This window comes from Macaca thibetana, chromosome 12 (genome assembly GCF_024542745.1).
Source record: "Macaca thibetana thibetana isolate TM-01 chromosome 12, ASM2454274v1, whole genome shotgun sequence".
NCBI classification, from domain to species: domain Eukaryota; kingdom Metazoa; phylum Chordata; class Mammalia; order Primates; family Cercopithecidae; genus Macaca; species Macaca thibetana.
In genome coordinates, this window is record NC_065589.1 from 81,317,559 (window position 1) to 81,331,372 (window position 13,814).

General features: G+C 33.3%; 1 protein-coding gene across 10 annotated transcripts in view; it reads right to left on the reverse strand.

The window, feature by feature from the left end:
- SLC4A10 (solute carrier family 4 member 10) overlaps nucleotides 1–13,814 on the reverse strand; it is a 474,235-nt gene that overhangs the window by 300,431 nt on the left and 159,990 nt on the right. For 5 of the 10 annotated variants that reach the window (XM_050752258.1, XM_050752257.1, XM_050752253.1 and 2 more), the window contains one exon: nucleotides 343–478. The exons of the other annotated variants lie outside the window; for them this stretch is intronic. In XM_050752258.1, the coding sequence (XP_050608215.1) occupies nucleotides 343–423 (81 nt within the window). In that variant the 5' untranslated portion in view covers nucleotides 424–478. The remainder of the gene's footprint in view (nucleotides 1–342; nucleotides 479–13,814) is intronic. 10 annotated transcript variants of the gene reach the window in all.

The following is a 13,814-nucleotide window of genomic DNA, read 5'->3' on the forward strand; positions in this document are numbered from 1 at the left end:
AAATATAAAGATTGACTCTATTCAGGCTTACTCTGGAAAAATCTGAAGCGCCCCAAACCTTGCTTTTAATCACATTCAAAGAATCTCTTCCTTTACCGCCCTCTCCCCCAAAAAGCTAAAGTAAACACAAATTTAAACACATACACATGCACAGGCACACACATACACACACATTTCTAATAATCATATTGTTCAGCTGCCGTAAATCTTACTTGTTCAAATATCCTAAGGAAAGTCTGACAATAAACAATTACATTAGTCAATATATTTTCAATGAGTAAGAACTAGAAAAAACAAGCACCCTACATTCTAATATTATCATCATAATTCATGAGGTCATACCTGATGACTTAGAGATTGAAAAGGCTCACAGGTTCCAGACTGCATGACCTTTCTATTTCCAGAAACCCCTAAAGACTGCATTTCCTGTCTTACAAAAGATAATCACAGCGATCTCTATGTCTCAGCATCTTCAGGGCTAGTGAAAAAAATATCAAACAGCAGATCTGTCCATCAGTATCTGTTTAAGCCATCATCAAGATGTCAAATCATATACTATTTATCATCTCCCCTGTGCAGTTACAAACACCCCATACTAAGAGAGACTGACACAGTTGTATTTGCTGATGCTGCTAATGCTGTCTGAAAACAGTAAGCTTACTGCTTAGAGCAATTCTGCATCATCCAAACAGAGAATGAGCCACATCCTTCAGATTTCCCATTTCTGATGCTATGAAGATTTCATTTGCCAAGGAGAGTCAAATTTTTTCAGTCCTTTAAAAATAAGCAGTTCTCCTTTTAATTAAGTATCCAATGTGTCTGTTGCAAATACCGTGTTAAAATGTCAACTCTTAATTATTAGGCAGCTTTCTCTATACGTGACTAAGCTTTAGGCTTTATGACTTACCAAGCAAAATTATATTCTCTTAAAGGAATCTTCCCTCCAAACTCTGAATATCATCACTTATCCACCCATCAAAATGCTGAGTGCCTAAAAAGGATTTTTATTTTGGCAATCTTTGATAGTTGTGTAAATAGTAAATAGGTAAATACATATTCACCTTTTAATTTTCAGGAATTTCATTTATGTTTCAGATTCATCATACGAACATACATTTTATATTTTTATTTAATTTCTTTTTCTAAAGAGTTTAACATGCAAAAGATTTGCCAAGCAAAATTGTACTGTCTTGAAGGAATCTTCCTTCCAGACTATGGGTATCATCACTTATCCACAAATCAAAATGATGAGTGCCTACACAGGAGTTTTATTTTGGCAATCTTTGATAGTTGTGTAAATAGTAAATAGGCAAATACATATTCCCCTTTTAATTTTCAGGGATTTCATTTATGTTTCAGATTCTTCAGACCAACATACATTTTATCTTTTTATTTAATGTCTTCTAAAGAGTTTACATGTAAAAGATAATGTGGTATTACCAAATTCTAAAACTGCATAGTTAAGTCAAGTAATGAAACCTATGTAAGTTATTGGCATTTTTACTATGAATTTTCACTGTGTCTTAATTATCAAAGTTTGAGTACTGTTTTCTTTTACCACAACATAGCAGAATCAGGAAACTTTAAGATTGATAAAGTGTTCTAATAATAGAATCAATATCTCAAAAATTATAATTAGAAATGCTTTCTCTTTACCATGTGACAAAAGGTTGTGTTTTAGAAATAAAGAAAACACAAACCAAAAAAAAAAAAAAAAGACTAAGATTATACTCAATTCAACTACATTCAAAATTAAGACACCAAGTACAAGTACAACATATTATCCTGAAACGGCCCTCACATTACGAACAGCCTGAATTCTTGATTATGAACTCTTTATTTACCTGTGAATAGTTTCCCTTCTTTCACACACAACATTTGATGGAGACTAGCCATAATGAGTCTTAAGAAACCGGGCTGATCCAAATTATACCTTTAGAAAAACTACTGCCTCTAACTGCACAGGTTGGAGACACAGAGCTTGGTATTCTGCTGTATGTGTACTATAACACATCTGAATGAAAAATCACATGTAAACAAATATTTCTATCTATGTAGTATTTACCCTCTTTTAATCAAAATAGGTACTCATCCTTTAAGACCTATCCTCTTAATAAAGCCTCCCTAAGCTACATCATCTCTCTTTCTATATTCATTCTTTCCTGTAGAAAATATTGAACATCTTCTGTGTGTCAGGTACCGTATAGGTGCTAGGGACTCCATAACAAACAACACAAAACCTGACATCACAGAAAGCAGATAAATCAAACAAGTATGTTTTGTTATAACTGAAGAATTAAAAGTTGATATGAAAGCAGTAGCAAGGCATCCTACCCTAATCTAGGGATCAGAGAGGATTTCCCTAGGGAAGTACTGTTAAAACAGAAGATTCTGAGCTAGTCACATTCAAGGAATGGCAAATACAGAATAGGTTAGACCATAAAGTGTAAGAACAGAGGGGAGAGATGAGAAGCGAGGCCCAGTCACGGTAAGTCTCAGGAGCCATTTAAAGAGTGTGAGCTTTACCCTTAGGGAAATGAGAAACCGTCAGCATAATCAGGTTTAAAATATCCTGGCTACTCTATAGACAATTGAGTAAAACAAAACTGGAGGACGAGAGACAAATTAGAAGAATGTTACATAATTTCAATCAGGGGATGATGATGACCTGAACCAAAGAAGTGGCAGTAGGAATGAAGAGAAATGAATAGATTCCAGATCTTACTGAAAGATCCACATCTTACTGAAAAAAGGCAGAATTCAGGGACTGAATGTGAGAAATGAGGAAAAGAGAAACATCAAGCAAGGTTCATTCCTAATCTCCTATACGATTACATATCAAAGCTATTAAATGAATCAATAATGAAAAATAAGAAAATTGAACTTTTCCTTCAGGTATTTTCTCACAGCATGAATACAAACAATGATATTTTTATCATTCTCTGGATGTTATTAATTAGTATATATAATCTAATTTCCTTCAGTGTTTTCTTGTAAGCACAATTGATCTTTGCAATAAAAACATGAAACCTGAGTGCAAAGCAGCTCTTAATCTCTCTATTATCTAGTTGACAAGATCTATTTAAACCAAAAAATTACTTAAAATCTATTATTTGACCCTCTTAATAGTAATTTAACACAATTACTAAAAACTATGATACCCCATTTTTAGAAAACCATTGCTCTAAAACAAATTAATTATTCATACAGTATGTTACTCATACCAGTGTTATTAAGATATGGTCATACCAGTAAAGCAGAATACCTCTAGACTTTCCCTAATAAGACTTAACAAATATTTGATAAAAGAAATGAAAAGTAGCCAAAACCTAGCAGAACACCCTTGGACTGAAAGAAGAGAGAGCCAAAAGAGTGTATCTTTGTCCATTTGGGCTGCTGTAACAAAATACCACAACAACAAATACTTATTTCTCACAGCTCTCAAGGCTGAGAAGTCTCACTCTAACCTCACATGGCAGAAAAGGGGGCAAGGCAACTCTCTGGGGGCTCTTTTATAAGGGCACTAATTCGATTTATGAAGGCTCTGCCCTCACGGTCTAATCGTCTCCCAAATGTGTCACCTAATGCCATTATATTGGTGATTCCATTGTCAACACACGAACTTTGGAGGTGCAACAACAGTCAGACCACAGCAGGGTAAAAAGCACACATTGAAGGTAACTCTATTTATTTAATGACTTGCTGCACATGAGAACATCTCAAATAATAAAGGATTAGCATCTTAAAAAGAGCAAGAACTTCTTTATAATAATTACTACTCATTTAGCTCTGGCTTTTCATCTCTTAGGGATCATGTGATCCAATACACTTATTTTACAGATGGGGAAAACTAAACTTTAGGGGAGCTAAGTACATACCCAAGATCAGTTAGTAGGAGGGCCAAGGTCAAAATTCAGAATTCCTGTTTCCTGGTTTTCCCCAATAGAAGTCACTACTGTTTGAAATCATATATATATATATATATATATATATATATATATATATTTTTTTTTTTTTAAGACAGAGTCTCTCTCTGTCGCCCAGGCTGTGGTGCAGAGGCCAGATCTCAGCTCACTGCAAGCTCTGCCTCCCGGGTTCACACCATTCTCCTGCCTCAGCCTCCCGAGTAGCTGGGACTACAGGCGCCCACCACCTCGCCCAGCTAGTTTTTTATACTTTTCAGTAGAGACGGGGTTTCACCGGGTTAGCCAGGATGGTCTCGATCTCCTGACCTCGTGAGCCGCCCGTCTCAGCCTCCCAAAGTGCTGGGATTACAGGCTTGAGCCACCACGCCCGGCCGAAATTATATTTTTGTATAAATACACTATATCTTAGTCATTCGAATAACATTCATTTTAATATTTTTAGTTGAGAAACAGTAAAAAACTATAAGAATCAAAAGGTTTCTATATTAAAGTTTACTTTTATCATAAAGAATTTACCTTTTATTTGTATTCAAAAGTGACTTGCTTCAAATACCTCAGTAAATGCAAGTAATTCATTTTGTTTTACATACTATTGCTTTAAAAAGTATAAATTAGTTCATCTTCTCAAAATAACTTGGCAAAATGTATTGAGTCTTAAAAATGTTCAATCATTCACCTTAGTATTTCCTGTCTGAAGGCAATAGTGCAGATTAAGATATATGCTCCAAGATGTTTAGTGCTACATTATTTAAAAGTAAAAAAATATATATATAGAAACAATAAGAGAAAGATTAATTAAATTATGGAACACCAAAGCTGTAATGCCATGTAACCACTGAATATTAAGAACAAAGTAGTTAATGACAAAGGAAAATATATAGCATAATAGCATATTAAATGGAAAGTAAGACATCAATATATTTGTGGGGTACAACCTCAACTATGTAAAACATACACTGAAAAAAAAGACAAAATGTCTGATTTTGTAAAGATGGCTCCCAATATGACTTATCTTATAAATATTTACCTACAGACTTCATTGTTTTTCATAAAAATAGAAACTAGTTTCTTTGGAGTATTTCAACAGTTCAACAAATACCCCTGTTTCTCATGTGCTTCCTCTTTTCACTAAAAATTTTGCTTCAGATTTCAGTCTTTCTAATATTGTACTCAAATTTCCGGTCTAATTTCATAAAAATATTCAAATCTACTTTCATTGACTATCTAAACTTTAAAAAAAATCATTCCTTATGTGCCTCGCATATTATTTATTATGTGTGTGTGTGATTGATTGTTTACTTTCACACTTTATCTATACTGGGCTAAAGCTGGTACAGACTGTTTTTGACAAATTCACTCTCACAACAGTTTTAGTGCTATATGAAAAAACTGGAAAAATTGTATGGCATAACTTTTTGACACTATTTGTCTAACTAATCATTGTTAGTTAGATTTTATCTTAAGTGATTTTCACTACTAGCAGGACAATGGAAAGCACTGAGAGTGCTGCAGAGTACCTATTTCTCTTTTTTTGAGAAGTGATGAAACTACCATATTTTCACATTTACAAGGAATATGGTTGAACTTGGGGGCATAGGTCACCACGTATGTATAGTGTACAACAAAGCTATTAGGAAAGAACACCTTATAGATGGAGGCTGGCCATTTCTACTGAAATCCTAATTATTATGGCAAATAATCAACACCGCTTGTTGGGGTAGATGTTGTAGGGTGTCACAACATATAGGGTCAGTTCAGATGAAGTGTTTGTGCCTCAAATAAAACACCTTTGCTTTTCTAAACAGGTAAAGATATGGTATCCTTTCAATATACAAATGACTGCAGCAAACCTTAATAATACACCTTTTTTTTTTACTGCAGTTATTAATAGATTTCTTTTATTTCTAATTTCATCATCATCAGTAAAACTGTATAGTAGATCACACAATCGAGGAAAACAAGAGACGTAATAATTTTCTGGATAATACTGACTTTGTATTTGGCTAACTTTTTATACCAGTTATAAAAGTGCTTCATATCTATACAGACAGAAGAAAACATAAAGATCAAAAAGGTGGGGAGAATCACTCATAAAATTTCATTATACAAAGATAACCATTGTTGATATTTTAGTTTTAGTATTTTAAATAACATACACATAAAATGATAGTAAACTATTCATCTTTACCAAGTATTATATTAACATTTCCTTATGTCAGTAAGTATTTTTCTATAACATAATGTTTAATGGCTAACTAGTATTCTATAATATAGAGGTACCATACTTTATTGAACCAATCTCCTATTCTTAGACTTTTCTATTTTTTCTATTTTTCAATATTACAAACAACAATGTAATAAACATATTTGTGCACATAGCCTTACACATATCCTCTATTTTCTTACAATAAACCCCAATAAGTAAACTTACTGGATCAAATAATATAAATGTTTTTGAGGCTTTGGGTAAAAATTGCTGAATTTCCCTCCAGAAGGGTTATATCTATTTACATTCTGCAATAGAAATACCTTGTTTCCTCATTGTCTGGCCAAAACTGTGTCATCACACACTCTCTACATAGAATAATAGTCTCAAATAGTTAATATGAAAATGGGAAAGGAAAGGTAACAAAAACTTAGGATAAATAAAGCTTCCTTGTTTCTATGCTTATAGACAAAGATACACTGCTGATCCATAAAGAACATACCTAGGATTGTAAGACAAAACAACTCTTTGAATAGAAATTACTAAAAGATGGCAAAGCAGACTAATTGAAAACCAGCGCAATGATAAATGTAGACATAGACTTTATTTTTTCTCTGTGACATCTGTAGAATGAGCGGACCTAAAGAGAGAGTCATTTTCCCACGGCAAGCTATTTTACTCTTTGAAACAGAAAGACAGATTTTTGTAGCCTTAGGAAACCTTCCAAATGACTATCAAATATACCTTCAGCCAAGGAATAACTTGGGAGGACCAAAAAGCCACCAATAAGTCTCCAAAATACCATGTGTAAAGACAATATTTTTTAATGTGTCAACTTATTCTCTCCAAGCACTATTCCAGTGCTAAGTAAATGATAGGAATATATAAATAAAAATCTGCATTTAATTCAATCTTTGAAAGTTTTCATTGTTTACAAAATTCAATGAAATAATGATCCCTTAAGTGAAATTTTTTGATAAACTTAGCTATCATTAAAATGCAATCTTGGCTTATTTCACTTAACATAATGACCTCCAGTTTCATCCATGTTGCTGCAAATGACAGGATTTTGCTCTTTTTATGGCTACATAATATTTCATTGTGTATGTATACCACATTTTCTTTATCCATTCATCTGTGGTTGGACACTTAGGTTGATTCCATATCCTAGCTGTTGTGAAATGCTGCAATAAACATGGGAATGCATATATCTCTTCAATATACTGATTTCCATTCTTTTGGATAGATACTCAGCAGTGGAATTGGGTCATATGGTAGTTCTATTTTTAGTTTTTGAGGAACTTCCACACACTATTTTCCACAGTGGCAGTACTACTTTGTGTTTTTACTTACAGTGTACCAACATTCCCCTTTCTCTGCATCCTGGCCAGCATCCATTATTTTTTGTCTTTTTGATAATAGCCATTTTAACTGATATCTCATTGTGGTTTTGACTGGCATATCTCTGATGATTTCACATTCATATCTGGGAGCTAAAAATGTGGATCTTATGGGGGTAGAGAGTAGAATGGTGGTTATGAGAAGCTAGGAAGGGTAAAAGGCAGGGGGATAAACAGAAATTGGTTAATAGGTACAAAAATGAAATTAGATAGAAGGAATCAGTTATAGTATTCACTGTTATAGTAGGGAGATTATAGTCAACAATAACTTACTGCATATTTCAACATAGCTAGAAGAGAAGAATTGGAATGTTCCCAACAAAAGAAAAGATAAATGTTTGAGGTGACAGATATTGCAATTATCCTGATGTGATCATTGCAGTTGTATGCTTGGATCAAAATATCAAATATATCCCTAACTATGTACAACTATTATATATTAAATTAATATTATTTTAAAATTTTTAAATGAAAATAAATAAATAATTAGTGTGCAGTGAAAAATGCAATTTTGGCAACACTAAAATTCTACTTAAAGTGACAGTTATGAAAGCTAAAGACAGGTTTTGTCTTTTTAAAATCTAACATAGGTTCACAGATCATAAATAAATATGATTGTTAACAGCAAAAAACACCTAAAAGAAAAAACTAAAAACCCTCGAAACTCATCCTTTATTTGTCAAAAGGACTCATATGTCTGTGCTTAGAAGCACAGGCTATGGAGGCAGACTACCAGTTTCAAATCCTGGTTTTGACCTTGGTATCTGTATATATGCTTTCTGTCTCAGTTTTCTCAAATGTAAAATGATGATAACCCTAGTGGAATTGTTGTGCAAGGATTAAACGTGATTATTATGTGTGAAGCAGGTAGTGCACTGCCTGTCATAGAGTAATTACTGAATATATTTTTGCTACTATCACTCTAAAAAAGATTGACTTCTTATAGTATTAAAAAAAGAAAAAACTGTATAAACTAAAATTATGAAATAATCAGACTGAATCAGACACAAAATACATGGCTAAGCAGTAGTTTCTAAGATCTGAGAATAAGAGTGAAGTCCCTTCAGAGCTCATAGAGCAGAACCTGTTTTTTAAAAAATGCAGTGCTATAACATAGCTTTTATATTCTGATGACTTTGGAGTCAAATACTGACTAAATCTTGGATTCACCAATTAGTAACCATGAGCAAGTTGAGCTTCCAACCTTAAGTTTCCTCATCTGTAAAATACAGTTAATATTGTTTTACCTCATAAAGTTATTTTGAAGGTTAAAGAAGACAATATACATAAGGCAATCAACATAGTCTAGCAAATATAAGTTCAATAAATGATATTATTTTTATTATTGTTATCATCTTCACTAGTAAGAGAAGATCCAACGGATCCTTTAAAAAGTTGATAAGCTAAATGTAGGAGAGAAAGTACATAACGGAGGAGGATCAGTTCCTTCCTCTTTCCACATCCAATGGCCATTTCTCTATCCTAATTCTCAACATTGGCAACATTTGCCTCACAATCCTGGCACACAGAAATTACTGAATAAATGTGATGGCTATACGAATGACTACCTAGTCACAAAATCCAGTAACCACTCTTTAGCCTTATTTTCAACCTGTCCAAAACCACTATGTCACTAGCTAGTCAAAAACTCTCTACAGGTTTCCTAAGCTAGTATTTGATGACCTTCATAACTGATCCTGAGAGATCTTTCCAATCTCATCAACCACTACTTGCCTTTATTTGTCAGTTACTCTGCCTAAACCCAATAGCTCACCATTCCCAATAATCATTCTGTGTTTTAAGGCCTCAAGTTTTGTTCATGCTATTACATCTGACCTTGGTTCAGATCTTAGTGCTGCCATTTAATAACCCTCGGACATTTTACCAGTTACAAAATTTCTGTGGACCTCAGTTTCCCTATCAATATAGTGTAGATAGTAACAGTATCTATCTACATAGTGTTTGTTGAAAAATTAGATTAACTAAAATTATAAAGTGCTTAATTCATAAAGTGCCTCAAATCCAGGAAATAAGAAGTACTTAACAAAAGTTCTTGTTGTTGTTGTAAGAATGCAGGCCTCTCTCCTTCATCTCCATAGTTTTAAATCCTATCTATCCATCAAAGTTTAACAAAGAACATCTTCCATGAAACCTTCCTTGACTACATGTTTTTGGTTCCACCTCCCTTTCTCAAAGCCTTTTAATCCTCGATTTTAACTTTCTGACTACTCTGAAATATTTTCACTTTCTTTTGGGCTTAATCTTGTCTTTCATTTACAATTATTAAGATCCTTAAGACAAATCATCTGTATGATTCACTTTCATATTCCTCCATCACACCTAATAAATACACTGGCAACATTTGAACTTAATATGTCCTTAAACTATGCTGTGAATCGTTCAAAATGAAGACATTTTTCAGGCCACTAAAATTACCTTTCTGTGCCGGGATGGCTATTTCAAAACTCAAAACATACTTCTCTTGTTTGAGTCACCTTTGAAGCTACTCTTATGGTAAATAAAAGAACAATTTCAAAGGTGACTCAAACAAGAGAAAGATAATAAATGTCGTCCAGGAGCGGTGGCTCACCCCTGTAATCCCAGCACTTTGGGAGGCTGAGGTGGGCAGATCACGAGGTCAGGAGATCGAGACCATCCTGGCTAACATGGTGAAACCCTGTCTCTACTAAAAAAATACAAAAAATTAGCCAGGTGTGGTGGTAGGCGCCTGTAATCCCAGCTACTCGGGAGGCTGAGGCAGGAGAATGGCGTGAACCCGGGAGGAGGAGCTTGCAGTGAGCTGAGATTGTGCCACTGCACTGTGGCCTGGGTGATAGGTTGAGACTCCATCTCAAAAAATAAGAATAAGAATAATAAAATAAATAAATAAATAAATAAATACATGTGAGGTAGCCATGTAACTGCTATCATTAAACATTCGTTCCATTGAATTATTGTTCTCTTTAGTGTATATGGTTGTAGAATGCAGGAATTAGCCTATTAAGAAGCTCTTAAATGCAATGAAAGAGTGCTTCTTAAGCCTGACTGTAAATAGAACTATAATAATTTTAAACATTCTTACTCTTGAGAAGACATTCTATAAAAATAGCCTAAGGAATGACAGCACAGACATATAAGTGCAATGATGACTATAGCAACAGAATTTGTAACAGCACACTATTGGGAAGCCTCTAAATGCTAATCAATAAATGTTTTGTTAAACATAAGTGATTATACATATGTAGGTTAAAATCCTCAAAAAATGACAGTTAAGAGTTGATACCAGTGTAATTTTAGATTGAGAGGATGACCAAGGAGAATTTATCTCTAAAATCATACCTCCTGAAGGATGAAAATGCAACAGTATGCAAAAGTTAAAGAAAATGAAGTTTTAAAATTATTCTTCATTTCCCTCCAAGAACAACTAGTATTGGGTATATAAGAGCAAATTAAGTAGTATGAATGAAACATCAGCAAAAAGAGTTGATTTGTAAATAATATTTAAAATCAATGCTAATTATAGGTGTGCTAAAAATCAGTTTCAGTCCATGGCACAGAACAGAAAACTTCAGAAATACAGAATAAAGGAAAATCGAAAACCATTTTCTCCTTTACTCAGTTGGCTCTAGGGATTCTTAATTTCTCTGTATTGTGAAGTTATAATATTTATCCAGTCTATATTTTGTTGAACTCCAAATATCTTTCTAGGAAAAGAAGTAATTACTATATCATATTCACATATACAAATATTTATGCTTAGTTACAATTTCACATTCAGTCTTTTTTGTTTATAGATACCTGGAGAGTTAAACGGAATATTGAAATTTAGCTTAAGGTCATAATAACTTTGATTATGGGATAAAAAGATATAAAAAATTCAGTGTCGACATACTAAGATTTTTTAAATAATCTATCTCACTATCATTAACATCTAGCAGTAATTTTAAACTAAAATAATAATGACCAAAGGGGATGTGTTAACATTTCTTCCAAAGATAATTCTGCAACTTTATCTTCTGTTGACTGATGGTTACCATTTCGATTTAAAATTGGGTTAAGGTTTAAAGCCTGTTTTAAATTAATTAGGTGAACTAGCAACTCTTCAAAGAACATAAAATCAAACAGGAATCTGAATTATTCTGTCCATTAGCCTCAAACATAATAGTTTGTTATGCCCTTATGTTTCTCCACTAAAGCCTTAATCCTTTCTAAGTGAGAGGTTTTTTTTTCCTGTTACTTCTAAAGTAAATTCCTCTTTTTAAATATGTACAGCATATATAGGAACGGAACGGCTTTATTCCTGTTTTTTTTTTTTTTTAACAATCTGCTGTAGTTTCTGAATTTCATTCATTAAACATTTTATTGTATTTCTGCTTTAACATTGTGAGGTTTAAAGGAAGTAAAATATGGTCTTAGCCTTAAGCAGCATAAAGTATGTCTGGGGAAAAAAATACCTATGCACAAATAATAGCACAACATGTGAGTTGTACATGCAAGTTTTAAGGGAGTTAAGGTGTCTGAATCCTTGCCTTAATTAATGAGGTCTTCCATCATTAATCCCTAAATTCAAATAATTTGTTCCTCTGACCTTACAATTTTGATGTATTTATACTAAGCAACTATGATATCAGGTCATGAATAATAAATGATATGTCTCAAAGTCACACATGTTTTCAACAAAATTATTGTAGCATAAAGGTAAAGTGAGTAATAAAAGAAAAGGGGCTATCATCTGGTAAAGTGGATGACATCTGGAAAAGTCAGCTGTCTCTCAAGAGACCTCAATGATTGGTATTACTTTTGTGAATGTGCCAAGTTTTAAGTATTTCTCTTAAACCTGCACCCTAAGAAATACAATGTTGATATCTGCACTCCCATTTAGAATAATGTTACAGCATTATTCATAATGTCCACAATATGGAAACAACCTATGCATCCATGGATATACAAATAGATAGAGAAAACGTAGTATATATAGACAACAGGTTATTTTTTTAGCCATAAAAATGAAGGAAATCCTGCCATTTGGGACAACCTGAATCTGAAGGGCATTTTGCTAAGTGAAATGAGCCAAACAAAGAAACACAAATACTATACATATCACTTATATGTGGAATCTTAAAAAAAAAAAAAAAAAAAAAAAGTCGAATTTGTAGAAATAGAGTAGAATGCCGGTTGCCAGGGGCTGAAGGGTAGGGAAAATGAGGAGATGTTGGTCAAATGGTACAAACTTTGATTTTTCATTTGTTAATTAAACTCAATAGACCTGAAAAAAATAAAGCCAGATATAGCAAAAAAGGAAAACTGCTGCAACTCTTTGCTGGATGAGATCTTGTTACGAGCACAGTTGGCCCGCAGATTTCTAGGAAGTAGACAACAGTTTACACCTCAAATTTCAGATCCATACTTTAAACTGTCACTTTCATTTTGTCATTTTTGAGGATATTTTTGTTTGAGTGAATGCTAGAGATAAGATTTAAGTTAATATCCAAAAAGTTTAAATTATTTAAAATAAACAATAGTTCTGGAATTTCTGACCAACGCATTTGCCCCAGGGCTTACCCAAATGGTATAGAACAATACTGCCAGCAAACCACCAAGATGCTCCCTTTGTCTTTAAAGTTTCGAAACCATACAGAAGTTTTGTAATTTAGGGGCCATCTAAGGTGTAAAAATCGTAACAAAATTTAAAGTGATGCTACTCGAACTTGCCTTTTTCTCCAGTTCTGAGAGAATCACTCTTTCATCTGCCTTTGGAATAAAAGGGAACATGCCAATCATCTATGAAACACTGCTTATTTCAATTTAAGCAACCTGAAAATAAATAACTGCCTTTCTACATTGTTAAAAACAATACAATTTTTTTTGCTCACCAAGATTTGTTAATTTACAATACATGGCTGCTAAGGCTGCTAACTCCTCTCCAGTCCACCACCATGGAAAGTCAAATTGTAATGAAAATTGCTTTAGCAAATGTAGCATCGAACTTGGATGAGTTCGTTAAAATTTAAACATCTGATTATATAAGATAAAAATATACCATCTATATCTAGATAAGTCATTGGAGGTTTTTAGATCGAGTGCTCAATGCCCTACATTGGACTTGATAAATATTCCATCATTTGCCCCTGCGACCTGCCTTTATCCATGCCATCTTGGCTGCTGACGATTCCTCCACCTGATTGAAGAGTCTTTCATTAGCAATGTTAACGTTCAAAATGACTTCATTAAACTATTTTAGGCTTGGAGTCATTTGGTCTCTTTAAAACAATATTTCATATT